The sequence below is a fragment of the Pangasianodon hypophthalmus genome, chromosome 14 (assembly GCF_027358585.1).
Source record: "Pangasianodon hypophthalmus isolate fPanHyp1 chromosome 14, fPanHyp1.pri, whole genome shotgun sequence".
NCBI classification, from domain to species: Eukaryota; Metazoa; Chordata; class Actinopteri; order Siluriformes; family Pangasiidae; genus Pangasianodon; species Pangasianodon hypophthalmus.
In genome coordinates, this window is record NC_069723.1 from 11,758,004 (window position 1) to 11,780,891 (window position 22,888).

The window sequence follows — 22,888 nt, forward strand, 5'->3', positions numbered from 1 at the left end:
AAGGGGGGGTACGCCACAGGGGGATGAAATGCTCTCCACTTTTGTCTCTGCACACACTGTGAAAAGTGTATCTGGTGTATTGCACTGAAGGTCTTGAAGGTCTTCACTGTCACATCTCCTCAGGCTGCAGCAAGAGAGCAAGGAAAGCCTGAACATCGCTCCGAGTTTATAGGCAGAAGTGGAGAAATGACAGATTACCACCATCACGGAGCCAGAAATAGATAGCGGCATCAAACTCTGACAGATGTTTCCTTTAAAGATTAGATAGATACTCCCTTAACTTCCACTAAAACAAGAAGAATCTATGCATCCTAGTAGCCTTTCACCATCAATTCCAGCCTGTAAATGAAGCCTTGCATGGAGAACGATGAGCTTATGAGGGCAATCCGATCTGCCATGGTCATATGACCCCTCTAGGGTCATTTTGAGACTGCTTTCCATAGCATGCGAGACAATGATGAAGCTGAAGTGAGCTGAACTGATTTTCTAAAGCATGCTGATGCTACAGGATGTATCCTGGCCTGGCAGGGAGCTGGCACAAAGGCATGCTGCTGATGAGTGCCAGAGGCGCGCAATGAGCTTTGAAGGTCAGCCACTGAGCTCCAGGAGTCACTGGGGCAGAGAGGACAGGAAGTGGACCTGGTGTGTTTGGTTTGGCTTTGTCTTTTTCAGTGCATTTTGCAGAACATTCTATCAGAGGCTGCCTCATGGTACCGACAGAACACCTTATATGCATAGCCATTGTGCATTGTACATGTATATAGACGAGGAGGAGTAAAATGTTTAACTGGTCACTTTCAAACCAACAGTGATGAAGCTTGTTACGGTGTCGTGATGGTACTAATTAAAATGCATTTCTGTATATTACCATCTATGGGTTTTTTTTTAATCAGCATCTTAAAACATTATTTGTTATGACCTACAAATGCCTCAGTCTCCCAGTAGACATGGTTCTCCTTATGGATGCACAAAACAAATGTTTTCTATCTGCTAGCACATGCTGTATACAGCTAGATGAAGTGCACATACCCTAAGCTTATACTTCTTTTTTTTTTTTTTTAGAAATTAAGCAAAAACCTATACATTACATACAAGTTTCTTACTTTAACACACACAATGGATGTTTTACTTTTGTTACCTGAATTTACACTATATGGTCAAAACTTTGTGGACACCTGACCATCACACCCATATGTGGGTTTTCCCCAAACTGTTTCCACAAAGTTGGAAGCACACAATTGTCTAGAATGCCTTTGCATGCTGTAGCATTACAATTTCCCTTCACTGGAACTAAGGGGCCCAAACATGTTCCAGCATGACAATGCCCCTGTGTGCAAAGCAAGGTCCATGAAGACATGGTGTGCCAAGGTTGGAGTGGAAGAACTCAAGTCCCCTGCGCAGAGCCCTGACCTCAACCCCACTGAACATCTCTGGGATGAATTGGAACGCTGACTGCGCCCAATGCCTCCTCACCAACATCAGTGCCTGAACTCACTAATGCTCTTGTGGCTGAATGAACACAAATCCCCACAGCCACACTCCAAAATCTCATGGAAAGCCTTGTCTGAGAGTGGAGGTTTTTATAACAGCAAAAGGGAACTAAATCTGGAATGGGATGTTAAAAAAGCACATATGGGTGTGATGGTCAGGTGTCCACATACTTTTGGCCATATAGTGTAAGTCTTCATGGCCTCCCTCTGATCACATTTTTAGGCTCAAACATTAGCCACAAAGGTTGCTAACCTCAGTGAAAGTTTATTGTTACTGTTATTAGTGTTAATATTATATTATTTTGGATAACTTAAAAGATGAGAAGACAAATCTTTCTTCATTAGTACTGATTAAGCTTAGAAAATGTCAACATGCTCACTTTAAATTGAAAAACAGAAAAAAGTACAAAATGATTTATATCACAGCACTGTTGAATTCTCAAATATGATTGGTCAGAAGGTGTGCATTATTTTGTATAATTGCACGATATGAAAAGTAGTTCCAGCTGTACTATGAATGATATATGATAATATTAATGTGATAATATTAATGTGCTCGTTCTAGTATGTTATTGTTTCTATAGTAACAGGGACTTGTATAGGGGATGGGCCATGCAGTCTAAGACTAATATTGGATGTAAAAAAAAAAAAAAAAACGTGATGTTTAACAAAAAACAAACAAAAAAAAGAAATGTATAATTGTTGATGAGGCTCAAGTGTCAGTGTTTTGTAATGGTCACTGTAAGCTGATAAGCATTTTTTGAGAGAGAAAGAGAGATGCTGGTGAGGGAATGACTGTTTCTTGTTGCAAGAGATTATAGGAACTAGTTTGTCTCGCGGACATTCCACAACATAGCCCATTAAAATGTGCGATGGTTTGATAATTAATAAATTAAACACCAATTGCTGTGGTATAAGCAGGAATGACACACTCCAGACAGAGCTGTTGTATAGAAACCATTCACTTTGGGGTGGTAACCACATATCACACCGGTCTAGCATGGATTATTTTCATGTAACCACTCTCATGTATTATTCCATAAATATTCCAAAACATAAATATCCCCACACACAAAAATTGTGAAACTGCCAATTCAATCATTTTCAAAACTACTGTTTCATAATAATGCCAGTGTCAAGTCAAGTGCATGTGTGAGTGCTGAGCTTCATAACACAGCAATTCTTACCACCTGCTTGTGTTTTTTTAAATGGATGCTTAATACAAAGATAACATGATATTTCTGTATATTTTGGTTATCTCACCACGAAAATACAAGACAGCCTATCACGAGTGCTTCCACTCTTGCTCTTGCTGTCCTCTCACTCACTTTGATCAAAATTTGTTTACTTTTCTGCTCAATGTCGAGCTTTCCTTTTCTAACATCACTCTCACACCTTCTCCTTTGAATCCTTTGTAGATGCTGTGGTTGGTGTCTGCACCTCTGTTAGTGTCAATCCAACTAAGCTCTCATGTAAAAGTGTCACCTGAACCCACTTGCTTCTGCATGCACCATCCAGCCTGTGCTGAAAGTTTGCACGCAAGAAGGTCTTCCCCTCATTTGAAAGCACTCCACCTCGCTCTCTCTTTCTCTCCCACACAATTTTTGTCATTTAGCTCATGCAGACACATTCAGAAAGGAAAGTAAAACAGACTGAAACTCAAATGCCTCAGGAATACCAAGGAACATCCCACTTAAACAAAAAAATCCACTTAAATCTCAAACAGGAGGCTAGGAATAAGTTAATATCAGTTTAGTAAGTAGGTAAAAAGCCCCATTACAGCAGCCCCTAGCATTTTGGATAGTATATATAAGGAGTATAATGTGATTAAAGGACTGCCTGGACATAATGGGGTATATATTATAAAGAAAATTGCTGCTTTCCATAACACACAAATGTGTGCTATTTCTGCATTCAAAGCATCACTAAACCATTTTAGCTCACAGCCTTGACACTAACTGCAGAGACTGCAGAGATTTAATGAAATGTATCACAACTAGGCTTGCGTGATGGAACAGTTTAATCGTTCCTACACAATCCCACACTGCCCTGATATCCAGTGATTATATTATGTTTGCCATATAACTTTTATACCAACTCTTTTTAAATAGTAAAAATGCATGACATATTACTCGATTTTGCTCTTTTCTTTTTAATTTGCATTTACTATTAAATAGCTTGTTAAAATACCTTTTCAAACATGCATCATGCCCTCATTATGAACCCATCGGTTGTGACCGTAACTTACTGTGGTTTAAGATAGCTGCGCTTCACCAAACTACGGTTAATCTAGCTGCTCATAAAATTTAAGTGCGCTACGTTTAGAAACAAAACAGGTCATCACAAAACGGTAACACAACAAATCTTCAGGGTCGACTACAAACGGTCCTCCAAAGAAATGCTGAACTGTCCGTGAAGTGAGAAACTTGCTGCCATGGTGATACCCCAGTCTTCTGCAGGTAAAACTAATGACACTCAACAGCACCACTCCATGGCTTTAGGTTTTATCATTATTTGCATCATTTTTTTATTTGTTGTGGATGATTACATCATTAATCAGGATTTTTATTAATTATAATTTGCAGTGAAGGAAAAATCAATGTCACACAAGCCAAATCAGTTAAAGGAAAAACCTTGATATTAGTCTTTATTATGAACATGTGATCTCCAGTGGCATCCAAGATTTATTTTGTACTGAAATTCTGACAAACTCTTTTAGTTTAAACTTCTTTCATTGACATGTCCTTCTATTTTCACTTTGGTTAATTGTTTCCTATATTACCCACAATGTCATTTGACTACCTGCTGATAGTGGTGCCAGTGGGATTTAGCCCTTGCTTCATCTCTATTCAGCTGTCTGCTCAGACAGATAAGCTTCCAAAGCTTTCATGCTACTACTTCTGTCAACGTCATCAGACGTGTCATATTGTAGATTGCTTGCTGAGCATCTGCTGTAACTCAGCGAGTGCATTGTATAGCTACATTAACACGCATACAGTGAAACCTAACCATTTGAGATCCTTGTTAATGGAGCTATGTCCCCCTGTGATGTCAATGTGTCGCACAACCACTAACTTCACATGGGAATAACGAAAATACAGCACGAGCCAACAAATTAGCACTATAATCGCTAAGCACATCACAGTGTGAACATATTTAAAGTGTTTCAGTGTGAAGGTTTACTTTAAAGTTCTTGTGTTACAAACACTCAGGAAAAATTATTAATTTTGTCAAATTGTTTGAATCATTGCAGGATATAGGCAGTGGACATGCCTAATTTCAGAGAGAGAGAGAGAGAGAGAGAGAGAGAGAGAGACAGAGAGAGAGAGAGAGAGAGAGAGAGAGAGAGAGAGAGAGACTGGGTGCTTGTTGGTCTAGCTGAGGGTGGGCAGAGAATTGTGTGTAGCTGTGTGATTATAACCTTGACAAAAGACAGCAAGAAATGCCTTCGCCTGGAAAGGCAAGTCCTCTGCGCAGCTTATCTCCAAGACGCCCGGCTGTATGCAGTCCACGCAATGTTTATTATATTGTTTCATAAATAATCAGTATTGACTCTGAGACACAACAGCGAGGGCCGGGCCAGCGAGGCGCTCACTGCGTGTAATTAGACGGCTCACTATAACCTCTCGTCAAGGCAACACAGTCGTAATGCATTACTACATAAACATTCATCATCAGGAACAAGTGTGAGAGGAGAGTCCATTGAAAAAGTCCATAAGGAGCATGATCACTGTAGCTGCAGTTTAATGTTAATGAAGGCGAATTGCTGATGAAGCCACTGCATTCACCGGTCAGTGAAACAAGACGGTGAGTCAAATGTGGAGCCGAGAATATTAGTAGCGGTGTCAGCATTCTCAGCCATGAAAAAGTGAACAAATTTTGTAAAGCTTTGCTTCCTCAGTCAAACCGAATCTCTCACAAAGAACGTTCCAGGGTGGCAGAGGCATCTCCAGGGGAAGAAATTTGTTATTCGTTGCTTGTTTTTGCAGAAATTTATCTAAGCATGTACAGCAGAGACACTGCTCCCACGTTTACCAATACCAGACTCTGCTGGACCAGCCAACCACATCTTTTCAAATTACTGCTCATGCTGCATCACAGGGAAGTGTAGCACACTTTGGCAGAGAGTGCTGTCTACCCTCTTCTGCATACAAGAGCTCACAGACACCCGCAAGCTATGGCGTTGTCAGGATTTGAACTTGCATTCTCCAGACAATAGGACAAAATCATTTCTGCTGTGTCATTCAAGAGCCATTGTTCAGCATTACAGAATTAAGGAATGCATTCTTTAGGAATAGACCATTGCACAGTCTCAGATTTATTTGAAGATCAGATCTCAAGGCTGCAGCATAGCCGTATAGAATCACAGAACAGAGATCAATGCTAGGCTGAAGACTTGCGTTAGCAAATCCACGCGAGGCTAAAGTCAAGCTTTGTTGGCTTGTCATCACAGAGGACTACCTCATACTGATCATACTGATGTCATACAAACATGACATCAAAGACGGCTGTGATTTTATTTTATGGAAACCATGCTCCATGTAAACATTCCTGATATTTCTAATATTCAGTCTGGCAAGATAACACTCACTGTGGAAGCTTGAGAAGGTGGTTTGTGTGTATAAATCAACAAAGAATGGTTGAAGAATGCCATAGCATGCCACCACAAGTTACTGCTCATCACTAGCGAAGTTCCTCACAATGCATCAAGAGAATTTGCTTCTGTATTCATCATTGCATAGAATTCTGTATATGCTGTTGCAGTCAGTCTTCTGACAATTCTACTAAGGCTGGTTTATACTTCTGCTCTAAGCACCTACACGTATCTGTAACTCAGAGGTGGGGTCTTACTTAACTTAACACAATAAAGTGCATCATAAAGCACTCATATACTGTAACTCTCCTGCTAGCAAAAGATGCAGACATATTATGAGAAAATAAAGACACTAATAAGACTCAAATAATATTTTTGTGTGAGAGGAAAGAAAACCACAGCTCATAGCTGAAACATTCGGCAATGATTTTGGGACTTTTTGTCAAGGTCCCACAAGAACATTTGCTACATCAAAAACCTTTGGGCTACACATGGTCTATTTACTATTTATTATTTGCTCTACTAGATGTTCATTATTACGTTATATTAGCTACTAGGCTTATGCTATATAACAATATTATCGTCCCTAGACAACATGTCCTTGCCACGATCCAGTGATGTTTATCACCAATTATATTAGATTACCAGACCTGCCAACTGTTATGCATTTTGTGTAGAAGCTCTGCTAAAATACTGGAGTACGCTAGTGTTAGAGAGTCAGAGGTTAATGTATAGGAGCACTGCCTTATGGGTTTTGTAGTTAAGGGTGTGGTTGAGGCTGTGCGTGTGTGAGAGCTGCCTTGAGATGGTCTCTCCCGTATTTAGCCCTTATCTGACTCGCAATATATCGAAATTACTCCAGTGTGCAGTCTTTTTCTCCTCAATAAAACAGGAGAGGAACCAATTGACATATGCAACTGGAATAATCTGCATCTGACCCGTGTGGCTCACTTGCTTTCTTTCAAGATAAACAAAGAATGTTTTGAGTTCTCCTTTTCCAGTTTTTTTTCCGCAACCAGTCGCGGATGATTAAATCATTTAGCATGATATTTGAAAACGTGATCAGAGAAAATCAATATTGCACAAGCTTATTGGCCACCATTTTTAGCATAGTCAATTAGGTTTCCAGGCAACCAGATCAAACAATGGAACTTGCATTTGTGCATATGTGGTTAAAAAGCTTAAGTCACTCACAACATGGACCAGTGTCATCACTGTACTATAGCTGGAATGAAATTCTGACTAGAATTTCTCTAGTAATCAGGTAGATATATATTTTCTTAATTTTTTTTAAACACAACTTCCTCTATGATTTAAAAAAAATGCAAGATTCAAAATGGCTCTACAATTATTAACTGCCACGGCACCCCCAAGCCAAACAGCATAAAGTGTACACAGCCAAAAACATGATCTCCTTTCCACCTTCCATCAAAAACATTTACCATAAATGCTGCATTTGCAAAGTCATCAGCATTGTGAATAAGTCCTCTCACCCCTTGCACAGACACTTTACTCCCCTCCCCAGGCCATCTGGCAGAATGTACTGGAACATCCAGGTTGCTATTTCTTACTCAACAACACCTTTTTTTTAAACATTTTTTTAAAACAAATTCTCCACCATCTTTTCACTTTTCACTGATCCCTGTGACTGTTTTATCCGTTTGCTACCAACATGTACAGAGTAATGATTCCACATCACTACTGCTACATCCTCGCAGTAGACACCATATTGGCTTCAGGGACCCTGTGTCACAGTCTGCTCTATCTGCTTCATTTAATGGACTCAATGGTGACGGTACACGGTAGCACGGCTGCATTACTCAAGCTGTGACCTGACGACAGTCTCAGGTGTTGTTGCTTCTCTTCTCCCTGCACATCAAACTGGCCCAGAATCCCAGAGAGACCAGCGCTCTCAGATCTCATCCAATCCACCAACTAAGTCCAACTGCTAACGCAACCATGTACATGCCTCTATAGGGCAATGTGGGAGGAGTCGCACTTCTCGTCCACTTATGCTTGGTGTTCATGTAGATGTATCTTTTTGTTGGGAAATAATATTACACCAATAGCTTTATTTTATATTTAATGTTTTTTTTTTAAAACAATGCTCCATTTCCTATATCACTTCTGTTTACCTCATTAAGTTGGTAATTTCCCTTGCATCCATTGTATCAATGCTGCTATAGACATTACCACTTGCTCTTGAAATCAGACCTCATTAGAAAAAGGCAAAAAATAAACTACTTACTTACTAAATTGAAATGAAATAGTAATAATAATGATAAAATAATGACCCGCTCCAAATTGAAATATCTCTTCTGTTTTTATAAATATGGTTTATGATTGCAACCTGAACTTGCGTCATCAGCATAAAATAAAAACGCACTGTCAGGCACTGCTGTTATAATAGCAAGCTCTGAGAATTCTTACAATCCACCTCACTAGCATTACACAAGCCTTTTATGGGCCTTGTCACATTACAAGCTCAATCTGGACACTAACTGCTTATAACTTAATAGTTCCTCAATAAAGTGAATACAAAACCTGGCACTGTTAACTGACTGTCTTATTCTCATTCTTGAACTCTTGGATCTTGCATCGATGAGACAGAGCAACACATGGCTGTGTAGGTAGGTCACTTATCACACTGAATAGTACGCTCGGCTCTTAGTCAGGCTCTGTGAGAGAAAGAGAGTGAGAGAGACAGAAAGATAGAGGGAAAGGCATGGAGTTGGCAGCTCTTCCTAGTATATGTGGGCATGATGCTGGTGCTCCTTCTGCCCAGTGTGAGCTCCTTATATAAGAACTGAGACAGACAGACTGACAGACTGACAGAGACACGCACACACAGACACAAGCACAGCCTGCTGATACCTACAGCTCAGCTGTGCAGTGTGAGCAAGGACAATGGAGTCGGGGTGATGGGTGATCTCCATTATGCTGATGTGCTTAATGAGCTGAAATTTCAAGTTCAGCCTACAGGAATAGCATGCATGCCAAAGTACTCAAGCTGGCCCTGACAGGCGTTGGTGTTTCCGAATGAGTACCTGAGTACTCTTTCACTTGTTCAATAATATTTATGTTTCATAATTAACAAACTGGCCATTTTTGTGTGTTACAGCAGTGCAATATATATCCAGTACACAGCAACAACATATTAATATGTATATACTAATGATAGCACAAATGAACTGAATTCAGTCGTCCAGAGGACATAAAACCAAGAGTCATATGTGTGTTTATTATCACACTGAAAATCTATACCAAATAATAAGCCTAGACTCTGTTTCCAATTGGATGATATATAAGCTGTGGTTAATGTAAAAACATACTGTATACCAACAATAAGCAATTTAGTTTCCTACATTTTCACAGCTATGCAACAATGACAGAACCAAAATAAGGTAAAAATGAAAAATAAATGTTGCAGGTGTCAACCTTTGGGAAACTGAAGTCAGATTCAACATTGCATCTTTGTGTTGTCTGTTCTACCTCCTCAACAACTTTTTTTTAAGCTGCAGTACATTGGACTTGTCTCATGTCTCATTTAGGTCAAATGACAGTCTTCACGGAAGTAACCTACATTTTCGGTGAATCCCAAAAGGCTTGCAATATGAACATATAGTGTACTACGTAGGGCGGAGAAACCATTATTTCATCGCCTACAGTATGCAGTGTACTTATGTAAGGAGTAGGAAGGTAAACATGGAGCTTTGGAATACCAACATAACAAAAGAATACTCAAGTATTCCCAACAAAGTATCATCATCGGCACAAAATAAGCACACTATTCAAATCTATCGTGATCCTAACACTCGGGCCTTAAGGCAAGCATTGTTTTAATCAAAGCTATTTTAATTGGATTGATGAATACATTCATGCAAAGGCACACCAACAATAAGAGCTCAGGGCTAGATTTTCACCACCAGATAAACGGCCAATAGTTACTACTTCCTCAAATTTATATCACTGCCAATTTAAACAAATCCATTAGCATCCTCCAATTCAAAAGACACATGCCAAGGCAACACAGCAGGAAGTATATGGATGGCTGAAAACGTCTGCTTTTAGTAAGAAAATTCTGTATATCCTCCAACACTTGCTCACTAACTGCAATCCAGCAATACACATTTAGGAACTTAATGGATTAAAAAAAGACAAGTTATGATCACACAAAACCCCAAGTACATGAAAGAGATTGAAAAATGGAATGGATCACAACACAGTGCACTGCTGACCCTTTTTATCAGTCTCAGACAGACACACTCTGGCATCAGGAGACCCAGGGGAGAATTTTATTTGTGTTCTCAGACCTGTCCATCCAGTTATAGCTAAATTAATACAAGATGTGCTGTCGCAAAATGTGGCTGCCATTCAGTAAGGCCAATTTCACAGGTAAACTTTTATCTCTGCATTTTCTCTGATCTGATGTTATTACCTCTGGCAGTGCCTGGTAATGCTCAAGCTGAAGCTAGATTTATCAATTCAGAATAAATCTGAAACTCCCCATCAATACTGTATTAAACTGTTTGTGTAATGGGTATGTGCCTGTATATTTTTATAGTGGGGAAAAAAAATCTCACATTTCACAATTGAACAGCTATGTGCAATTTTGGACTGATGTGTTAGACTACACTCTCCACCATTATTACCATCTAAACACCAACTGCAGGAATATCTTTCGGAAGAATGTTCATCCCTCCAGTATAGTTCCAGAGACTTGTACACACTATGACAAACCTTGCTAAGGCTCTATGTTGGTTTTTTCCCTTTGTCACCCGTCTGCACATACACACTCTGGTTATTGCTTTACTAAATTAGCAAACCTTTACTTTAAATAAAGCTGAATGAGGATCATAAATTAGTATTTAAGACATCCAAATGAAGGGGAATACTTACAGAATTAAATAAAAAAAAAAAAATCTGCAAGAACAAATAAAGCCAAATATCCTGAAGGACAGATCATTTTTGCAAAGCCTGTATTGTTGTTACTAGCTCATCGTTATCTAAACCTTAAAGAAGACAAATTGGTCCCTTTACACAGTGAAGCCTAAAGTCATACAGTATAAGTGTCATAAACTCATATATTATAAGCTGAAGAAGTGAAATGAATGAATTCCAAAAGAATTTATACCAGGTCACTGATAATTATGCTACACATTTTCAAGGTGATGCAGGCTGAAGGTTACACGACTACTAATATTTTTTCAGGCACACTTTCATGCTGCGAATCTCCCATTCTGCCACATCCCAAAGGTGTTCTATTGGATTCATATCTGGTGACTGGGAAGGCCACTGAAGAACAATGAACTCATTTTCACGTTCATGAAACCAGATTGATTGGCTTCAGTGGCAATGATTGGCGATGACTGATTGGCTTTATAAACAGGCCCGAAGTGTGCCAAGAAAACATTCCCCACAGAATTACACCACCTCCACCAGCCTGGACTGTTGACGCAAGACAGGTTGGGTTCATGGATTCACGCTGTTGGTGCTAAATTCTGACCCTACCATCTGTGTGCCTCAGCAGAAATCGAGATTCATCAGACCAGGCTACATTTTTCCAGCCTTCAACTGTCCAGTTTTGGTGAGTCTGTGCCCACTGCAGCCTCAGCTTTCTGTTCTTGGCTGACAGAAGTGGAACCCGACGTGGTCTTCCACTGTTGTAGCCCATCCACCTCAAGGTTCGACGTGTCGTTCATTCTGAGATGCTTTTCTGCTCACCACAATTGTACAGAGTGGTTTTCTAATTTACTCTAGCCTTTTTTTGTCAGCTCAAACCAGTGTGGCCATTCTCTGTTGACCTCTCTCATCAACAAGGCATTTTCGTCCACAGAACTGCTGGTCACTGGATGTTTTTTCTTTATTGCACCATTCTGAGTAAACTCTAGAGATTGTTGTGTGCGAAAATCCGCAGCAGTTATAGAAATACTCAAACCAGCCCCTCTGGTACCAACAACCATGCCACGGTCTACATCATCAAGATCACGTTTTTCCCCCATTCTGATTACTCAAAGATGCTGGCCTGTATCTGCATTGACTTTATGCATTGCACTGCTGCCACACGATTGGATGATTAGACAATTGCATGAATGAGTAGGTGTACAGGTGTTCCTAATAAATGCTTTGTAAGTGTATATTAATTAAAGAATAGCGCATCATATTTTATTAGTTTATTCCTTTACTTTTATTAGTTACTGTGGGATGTCCAAGAAACAAGTTCCTTTTATCCCTTATTTTAAAGCAGCTATCAACAGTAAGTCCCTCACCAGCTTCTCTTTTTTCTCTCTCTTGAAGCTAATAAGACAAAAACACAGCTTGTCATGTTACTGAGAAACTGCAAAGTCATCTGTCCTGAAGGCAGAAAACTTAAAGTTACAGTTTTACCTCTGACCACTGCAAAGCACTGATTTCTATAAATGCTAAAAAAAAAAAACTCTCAGAGAATATTTCATCATATCAACATTTGCACATGTTTTAAAATCAATTAATGCAGAGTGACCACCATATAACTCTCTGTGAATTAGCTGTGACAATAGAAACAATAATCGATCAGAATGAGTATAATATAAATCTTGCAGACTGGCCAATCAGAATCAAGCATTCATCAGTGCTGTGGTCTACAGCAAAATAATATTCAGAAAAAATATGAAAATTACAGTATTCATTTGCACAACCGTGTTTATTTATTCAACATTGTAATTAATAATTTCATGCTGTCGATTTTGCTGTGCAGTGAACAAAATAAGGATGTGGAGATGTGCAGGAAGCTCTGCAGGGGGGCAGAGGGAGAGCTACAGAACTCTGGTGTCAAGAGGGGACAGGGGTTTAGGCAAGTAATTAGCAGACAGTAATTGCTCTCATTAGCATTAGACTGGAGTGTAAGTAAGGACTGAGGCTTTGCACATGGTCTGCATTAAAAAAAACAAATACAACAGGGAGGGCAGCACTCGTGCTGATTCCATTCCAGCAGCCTGACTCAGAAAAGGTCTATCAAAACCCACGTCACTTGAGACACACACTCCTGCACACACAGCACGAGAAGACAAGGGAGATAACCATGGGCTAAACGATGAAATGCTTTAATAAAATGATGGACAGGATTGGCACTAATTGATGGGCAGACAGAGAAACAGAGAGGAAGGGAAGAGAACACAAGACAAATGTCTGGACTGAAATGACAGGACTGAAGGTGTGAATCAGAAATGACTGAACACTTGTTCACAGGTGATGTGTGAAATCCATGTAGACTGACATATGGCCATGAGGTACTGAGACTCTCTCACCAAGCAATAACCATATGCACAGGCTTAAAAGCTTAAATGGCTCAGACATTTGAGTAGTTCATAGGCCATTTGCCACAATTATGATTTCAACCCAGCATGCAATCAGAGAGCATTTCTTTTCTTTACACCCTTCTGTAACATTCTGTTAGCTTTAAGCAGACATACAGAAAGGATCTGCTAAAGATACACAATAGTGGCTAAAATCATCATGATTATCTGCAGAATATTGAAATCACTATTATTGAACATGATAATTTAGGCAATATACAGCTTGTTCTTTTAAGCTTCCATGTATAAATCCAGTGTAAATGTACACTTTAGAATCGTTAGGCCTAGTTCACATTGACATGAGTAAATTTGAAAAATGCCATTTTGACAATGAAACGTGGAAATGACATGCTGGACATAGAAATGGTTGAAAACGGCATGCTGGGCAGGCATACTGGGTGTCTGACCCATGATCTTTACAACATTTTTGTTTTGACAATATTAACATAAAACATGCTTTCTTGCACACCCCAGCATCCCTTGAATATTTTACAAAGCAGTCAAACATGAAATTAAAATACAGAAAACAGTATTGCAACGGGTTCCGTCATCTTGGAGCTGTGGATATCACATGAGAATCATACATCGAAGTCTTCAAAAATGTTCATATTTCTCCACTTCTTTTTTTTCTGTAGCTTCCTCCAGTTTCAAAAATTGGAGAGGTCATAGCATCATGACATGATAGTTTGCCTGTCATTAGATTGCATACATGTAGACAATATTTTTTATCGTGAATTAATTAAAATAATATTGGTTTAAAAAACTGCCTTTGTAACTGCTTCCAAACTGACAGATCTGTTATACATTGCCTTCTTCAAAACAGGTCTGAAGACTGAGAGGACCACAACCAAACTTTGGCTTCTTACTTTTGGTTCATTTTGCCATAATATTGTAGATTATTGTCTTCTTGCAGGATTCATAGTTACGTTTGCAACTATACTATACTGTCCGGAGCTGTGAGAATAACCTGGATACCTTCTTGTACATGTGCATATGCATATAAAACCCTTTCAACATGATGTACAATGCAGTATTTGCAATAGACCCCACTTTTATATGGCCATCTTTCACTGGAAGCTTCTCTCAGAGTTCTCGTTCGATCAGCACCAAGAAATTTTGGTGGTTAGTAGATTCTCCTTAGGACTAACCTGAAAGGTGTTTAGAGATGACCACTGCCCTCACACCACTGGTAACACCCAGGTAGCAGTGCCCTGACGTGGCATGTCTTTAAGTGATGCCCATGAGCAGAAGACACTCTACATAGAGTGACATGTCATAACAGGAGCTGGGTATCCAGCCAGTCTATAGGCAACTGTGATGTCTACTACCAATTGGGTCAGCCTCTGCTTAGACAAAACAGCTGCCTGAGTCTTTATTCTGTGCCAGATAAACTGATGATCGGAGGATTGCAAGACCTTTTTTTTTTTTTTTTAGAAGGCTGCAAGATCAATTGATTGATTTACAAATTTGTGTGATCTGACAACAAGGTCATCCCAGAGTCATTTGGCCACCAACGCATGCAAAGCAATCTTATCACCAGGGCATGCAGTTCTACTACTCATTTTGCCAAAGTGACCACTAGCATAAAGGCAGTTTTCAGAGACATCCATTTTCAGGTCAGCATCTTGCATAGGCTAATAAGTGCCTTGAACACATTAAAAGGATATCCCACGCCGTGCTCTTAAGGCCTTTGTATATTTCTTGCTGAGACAGTGTTCATGTGGGTTTGGCAAACATTACAGTATAATTGCAGAGAAAATGAACAACTGCAGATGACATGAAGAGGATTCGCTTTCTATAAAACAGACTATGACTGGGGCATTCATAATCAACAGTCAAAATGGAACTGCAGAATGTGTGCAGCTTCTCACAACACTTCTCATAAACTTTGTTAGCTGAAAGTATACCAAGGCCTTTAGGGAATCATTGCTGGTAGAGGCGCCTCACCACTTTCAGAAAGATCATAATAAGTTTATGAGATCCCAGAGAGATGCCATCCATGGTGCTGTGGTACACTGAGATGGCAGCCAAATAGACCTTTAGCACAGATGGGGAACTAGCATTGTCTAGCAGTCTGTTATGTTCACGGGCATTAGTGCGCACATGTCTGTGTTTGTCTGGTTTCTGCCTCATTTCGCTCGCTTCCTTTCTCTCTTTTTTCTTACAGTGTTGCATTTGTAAGCTTTGCTACACTTCTGTGCTTAGTGTCTGTGCTTTGCACTAATGTGTTAATTGTTTCTGCTGTTTGCCTATGTGCTGTTAATGTTTGCTATTTCAGTGTTGTATTGTCTGTCCCATTGCTACACATCTAACCCTATGTATTACCCCTAGTATTTTTGTAGAGTTTTAATGTAGATTAATAGCTAGTGTTATCTCTGCAATTAGGTAAGAGGTTGAATCCAGAGTAGGGTGTAGAAGCATATCTTACCTTCTAGTTCTGCCCCTAGGGTACCACCTCCTACACTGGTTGTCATTCAACTTGCCACTTGTTGAAGCTATTTTACAATGCGTCTTCTGTGTGAATTGTGTATGTTGTAATAAAAATTGTAAGTGTACTCCCAGTTCCTCAGTCTCTTCATTCCCCACCAATCCAGCTGTCCATCTTCTATATTCAGCACATGTTACTAACCCTGCACTATTCCCCAGGCCAGAGCCCAAACTTAGTAGGGCCATAACACAGTCCCTGGAGAAAAGTTTTGTTTTTTTTTTTCTTTTTGGGCAGTGTACTGAATCCAGCCTATGAAGTACACAATATTTGCAGAACAGCTTCCACCTAAGGGCATACCACAATCTTCAGTTGGAGATTCATACAGAGAGGTCAAACCCATAGGCACAGTTGACCTGGCTGAGGGTGTCCAATCTCTCTATCCATTTGGGACAGCAGATCTGGACAAACATGTAGCAGATGGAAAAGTCAGTCATGGGCCAGTGCATCCTGTTCGGCTCTGGCAGCAAGAACCACAATTTAGCAATGTGTTGATGTGGCATTGGCAAAAAAGGTCCATGTACGCCTCAACAATTTGAGATGCCACTCCCCTGCATACATCCACTGCACTGTTATAAAGCCAAGGCACATGATTTGCCCTCAGGGAAGCTAACCATGGATGGCACATCTCCAGAAGGCTAGAGCCTGGGCTCCTCTTGCTATGACAGGGACACACTTCATGTGTGGCATTTGGGGTCCTCCCACAGGCTGATAACCCACTTATGAAAAGCTAGGAAAATTACTGCTCTTGCTGCTGTCATCAGTCCTAGTATCCTCAATAGAAGATTGTACTGCATATGGCGGCCTACTCAATCCGGTTCTTAAGCCCTATAATGTCTGCTATACAGGGTGATAGACTTGCGCTGATGAATTTTATGACATGCTTCAGTGTTAGGGAGCTTTTTTCTGAATTCACCATGAGACATGTGAGAAGGGTGGATATGTGCCAAATGGCCTGCTCCTAAGTCCCAAAAAGGTTTGGGTGGGCGGCAGACCTGAAGATTGCACCCCTGCTACAACAGGACTGACTGATCTTATGTAACTGATGCCTACTGTGCTGTGTTTTCAGCTGTAAAGTGTCCTGTCACCAGGTGCATGCTCCATGTCATGGAGATGGTGGTATCAAGATAGATGGTATAACTTAATTGTGTTTGTGAATAAAACGAAAAACAATGGAGTGTTTATCAGTGTTACTCCACCATTTATAAAAAATTGGCTTTAATAACAGATTTACTGTTTGACTGCCTGCAATATAGTGGTGAATGGAAAGAGAGATTGTGGTTAATCTATATATTGATATAATACATGAATTAACTTGCTACTGTGCTGTTTGTGCTAGCTTTGTGTTGGTAGATGGGTAGAAGTCTTGGATGTCTGTATCAAATCATTATTGACTCATACTATTAACCTTGTATCAAAAACGGAAAAAGAGGGATCAGTGGATTCCTACTACATGCTCTATTGTATCAGTAAAACCAGTAATGGCTGGTCACGATATTAGATGGAAGGGCTAAAATCAATAGTTTGATAACGTAACTATTAGTGATGTATCATATCAATATTAGTGATGTATCAAGGTCTCACTGATGATATAATAAGAATAATGGGGGGGGGGGGGGGGGGGGGGGGGGGGGGGGTCGATATTACAAACAAGTAAAGAGATCTAAAAAGTAGTGGTGAAATAAAATAAAATAAATAAAGGAATAAAAAACCACAATATATGTATACACAACGACATGCTCAAACTCTACTGGAAATATGGTATATACTGAAACCGTACTGTGCATGTAAACATGTTTGTGTTAATGCTTGTGGGCCCTTTAAAAGAGCTGAAAAGGTGCTATAGCGATGCCTCTCTCTGGCACACATCAGTTTCTGTTTGGCTGGGTGTAAACATGTGTTTGCCTGTGTAAGGCAGCATGCATAAGCAATATGTTCTATGTAAGCTGCAATGACATGTAGTTAAAAAGAAAAATTGTCTTGCACTTGTTGTGTAATTACAAGTAAGACAGTCATAGCAAGCTTGTGCTGGCAAATGTGTCTAATTTCTAGCTGAGACCCTGTTACTAGCCGCAGTGAGGAATTATGATGAGCTCCCACCTTTAATAATATTTTTAAACTGCCTAGACTTGACACTGTACGTACATACTAAAAGTAAGACTAGCTGAGGGAGGGAGGCGAATGACTGTGTTGCAGTTAGAGAGTGAGTACACCTACCTCTCAATAATGTCAGCGATCACACAGGCAAACATCTGTAGCCCCTCTGGAAGCTGCAAAGCCACTGTGAAGCAGAGAGGCAGAGTCTTGGTCAATTCAATATGGAAATGTGAGTGATACCAGCAGGACCTCGGGTTTCAGATGTGCTGCATTATAGCACACTGTGACTATAAAACCTTTCTTAAGAGTTTCTTATGCTCCGTTGTGGTTTACTCACTATTAGTGCCACTATCAGTGACAGTATATAAGATGGGAGTTGGGGAGAATGGGAGTTAAATAAGAAAAAAATATTAAACAAACATTGCAGCGAAGGCCTCAGTGTTTTTATTTAAAGATTTTTTAACTGGCTACTCTCAGATCCTAATGATCCTCGAAAATTAGTGCTTTATTAAAGGCCAGTTCACTTGTAGAGTAAATCAGGTTACCCCAGAGATAAAAAACTCAGACCATGCTAGTATCAAAGGTAAAACAATAACATGTTGTTGCTATAACTGGCTTATAGTGATGAAAGTCAAGATCAAGAACAATCTTCTGCAATTAGATCTGAACTGTTTCTAATAAAACAGCCACAATTAGTTCTCATTAACTATTCCTTATTTACAAGGAGCCCACTGCTTGTTTAACTGCTATAATACAGGACATATACACTCACCGACCACTTTAATATGAACACCTGTACACCTGCTTGTTCATGAAATCATCCAATCATGTTGTAGCAGCACAATGCATAAAATCATGCAGATATACACATCAAAAGCTTCAGTTAATGTTCACATCAAACATCAGACTGGAAAAAACAGGCAATGTTTTCCCAATCTTCTGAAAAAAAAAACAAAAAACCTGTCCTTTTTGCTTTTCTGCTCAATACGGTTATAGAGAGTGGTTATTTGGGATACTTCCTGTCAGCTCGAACTAGCCATTCTCCCTTGATTGCTCTCATCAGCGTTGTATTTTCACCCACAGAACTGCTATACACTGGATGTATTTTTTGTTTGTTTGTTTTTCGCATCATTCTGTGTAAACTCTAGAGACTGTTGTGGGTGAAAAATCCCAGGAGATCAGCAGTTTCTGAAATATTCAGACCAGCCCATCTGGCACCAACAACCATGCCACAGTCAACATCAATAAGATCACAGTTCTTCCCTATTCTGATGTTTGATATAAACATTACTTGAAACTTTTCACTTGTATTTGCATGATTTTATGCATTGCATTGCTGCCGCATGATTGACTGATTGGATAGTTGCATGAATAAGCAGGGGTACAGGTTACCATGTGGCTAATGGGTGCACATTGCAGTGTGTATAGCTAAGTTTTGTTATTATTTGATGTGTTTATACCACTAAACAGCATATAGTATAGTATATACCACACCATAATGTTATTTATAATGTCACACACTGTATTTTTTTACTGTATCAATAAATGTTGTCATTGTATATTTGTAAGATAAAAATACAAACATTAAAAGCAACTGCTACATGAAGTGACGTATCATGACAAACATTTAAAACACATCACCAGAGTAATGTTAAGCCAATAAACAATGCCCCCCCCCAGGGTGGCCACTATATAATGTAACATAATCCATGACAGCAGTGTTATTAAGTGAATATGGTATTAAAGTATATATTTGAAGAAAATATGAAAAACTATATAATTAAGATACATCTGCGCCATTTAAACTAAATGTTACTGAAATATCCACTGAGAAGTACTGACTTTGGCAATGTAGCTGAGGTGTTTGCTGTAAAGAAATGAAGTAAGGTTACTCTCTGATAATATGTAAAATCCATTTCTCATGTTTCAGCATCCTGATTGGCTGTAATAACAGGTTTACTGTTTGACTGCCTGCAATATAGTGGTGAATGGAAAGAGAGATTGTGGTTAATCTATATATTGATATAATATATGAATTAACTTGCTACTGTGCTGTTTGTGCTAGCTTTGTGTTGGTAGATGGGTAGAAGTCTTGGATGTCGGTATCAAATCATTACTGACTCATACTATTAACCTTGTATCAAAAATGGAAAAAGAGGGATCAGTGGATTCCTACTACATGCTCTATTGTATCAGTAAAACCAGTAATGGCTGGTCATGATATTAGATGGAAGGGCTAAAATCAATAGTTTGATAACATAACTATTAGTGATGTATCATATCAATATTAGTGATGTATCAAGGTCTCACTGATGATATAATAACAATAATGGGGGGAGGGGGGGTTATTACACACAAGTAAAGAGAGATAGGCAGCTGCATTTGTGATTTGATTTTTTTTTCAAGCATGTAACACTCCACTTTGTTTACTCTCAATACAAACATGTTAAATAGAACAACTGTAATCCTTTCACTGAAGCCAAAAAACTGACAGTTCTACCATCTGTGCTTTTGTGTAATTTGTACTTTGAGTGGACAATGTGCAATCACTCTATCTACTTTCAGTGTCTCCTCCAAAGGCATTTTGGACAAAGTAAATAGTCCACCTTGTTCATGTTATACATTATACCTGTGGCTGTGTTTCATGTGCGCCTTCTCAATCAATGCTGATGACGTGCTCTGAATATGTCAGCAAATATCAGCACAGATTTCACTCTGATTGATCACCTGACAGGACTGTGACTGATTGGCTGCATGTGTCTACAGTCTGAGCTAGAAAGAAATCAGTTCATACCATTCTTTGTATTTCAGCTTCATATCATTCGGCATTTTTCTTTTGAACACTGGTGGTACTGTTCCACAAAAGTCCACATTAATCCAGCTTGAGACATTTGTTAAACCAACAATCTGATGTGCATGCTAAAAATGAAACCTTATATTGATGTCTTTTTATCTTTGATATTGGTGTCTCTCTATCTTTCTACACAGCTACCCCCCTGAGCAGAACAGAAATTCCAAAGTAAGAGATGTTTTACAGCAGAGTTTAACTGTAAAATTAGCCAATAAAAATGGTAATTGTGCTGCAGAGTGCTGCATTCCGGGTATATAAATAGAATGAATGCAACAAAGCTTCATATATATATATATATATATATATATATATATATATATATATATATATATATATATATATATATATATATATATACACACACACACACACACATACATATATACACGCATATATACACTCATATACACACACACACACACACACACACACACACACTGATTTGTTCTCTAAGCAGGTAGAATTTAGGTGGGTGGCACTTGTACTCCAATGTGAATTATAGTCTGGGAATGGTGAAATGATTATTATAGTCTACATATGATTATACAAATATATAATAGTGGGCTGTTTGTGTGATCAGATTGCTACATACTGTGATCAACAAAATATTGCTGAACATTTCATAACTAAACATAAAATGACTAAAGACAGTGCTGCATGATTTCCACATCTTGCACATTTGGCTGTCTGACGTGAATGCCTGTCAGAACGCTCACAGAACTCTCATCAGGAACTTCTGAGACTGGCAAGCATGCCCACAGAGCACAGCACAAACTTCTCTGATTTGCTAGAACCCTCATTTGCATGTACTGCTTACCATTCTCTTTTGCTGCATCATAATGCGGAAAACAACATGGCAATAACAAACAAGAAAAGATCTATTGAGTAGACCTAGTAAGCAGAGCAGCATCACACTGCAGCACTGCTACAGATTACTGATGCACCCTTGAGGTTATACCGACCATGTTCTAGGAAACTAGGATGCCAATTGTCTGTTACTCTAAAAATATAGCCTGGTTTAATAAACAACAGGTTCTCAATCTGGAGAAAAATGGTAATAGCTGAATTGCTCTTTATCTGGCGAGCAGTGATATCTGACTAAAGCCAGTCGAACAGTGATATCACCCTTAAGAACCAAAACAAAAAGGTTCACAGACCCTGGCCTTTTTTACTCCATTAGAGACAAAATGAAATGCTGAGAACATCTGATGTAGAGAGCTGAAGACGGTCAGTGCAGAGAAAAAGGAAATCAGTGTGAAACAAACACGGATTAGACAACCACGCTTCTATGAACAGTATGAAAGAGAAGAGAATTGGCAAGAGTGAGTCCATTAGTGTGACAGCAACCAAAGCTAATCGATAAATGATGCTTTAATTAGAACACTGACTCCTGGTTGTGTCAAGACAAAATCCATGTAATTTAATGACAACAGTTTAGCAGAAAAGCTTAAATAAATGAAAAGAGTGAAAAACAACATGATCTTTAAAAATAATTCAAGGGCTCCCAAGTGGCGCTGACACAGACATCCGTGGCTGGGAGCGAAGGGAGCAATATTGGCTGTGCTTTCTGGGTGGGAGGGATGGCATACTCTCTCCCCCGCCAATCACAGTGACACTAGCCAATCATGTGAGTCTGTGAGGTCACTTATGAGGAAGAGGGCAGATAACACTTTCCTCTGAGTGTGTTATGCTGCCCTGTGACCCTGCATGAGCAGCAGTTTTAAAAGATGTGGTTGGACAGGTGTCGTATGATGGGGAGCTGGCTGGTAGGAGGATATGTGTTCACCAAAACAATGTTTGTAATTCATTTATATGGGACCAAAAGCTATTTCCAGTGTCATCCAGAAGAGGTGATCCCCTTTGAAACCTGGTTCCTCTCAAGGTTTCTTTCTCCTTTTGTCTCAGAGAGTTTTCCCTCACCACTGTCACCTCTGCTTTGCTTTAGATCCTCTCGTTAAGGATCTAAAACTATGTCTATTGTTAAAAGCACTACACAAATAAAACTGAATTGAATTCTGGAAACATTCATCAAGATCA

At 39.3% G+C, this 22,888-nt stretch overlaps 1 protein-coding gene across 1 annotated transcript in view; it reads right to left on the reverse strand.

The window, feature by feature from the left end:
* Window positions 1-22,888, reverse strand: part of dph1 (diphthamide biosynthesis 1) — a 91,077-nt gene that overhangs the window by 44,638 nt on the left and 23,551 nt on the right. Inside the window, exon 3 of the mRNA XM_026924969.3 lies at window positions 18,121-18,184. Coding sequence (XP_026780770.2) covers window positions 18,121-18,184 — 64 coding nt within the window. The remainder of the gene's footprint in view (window positions 1-18,120; window positions 18,185-22,888) is intronic.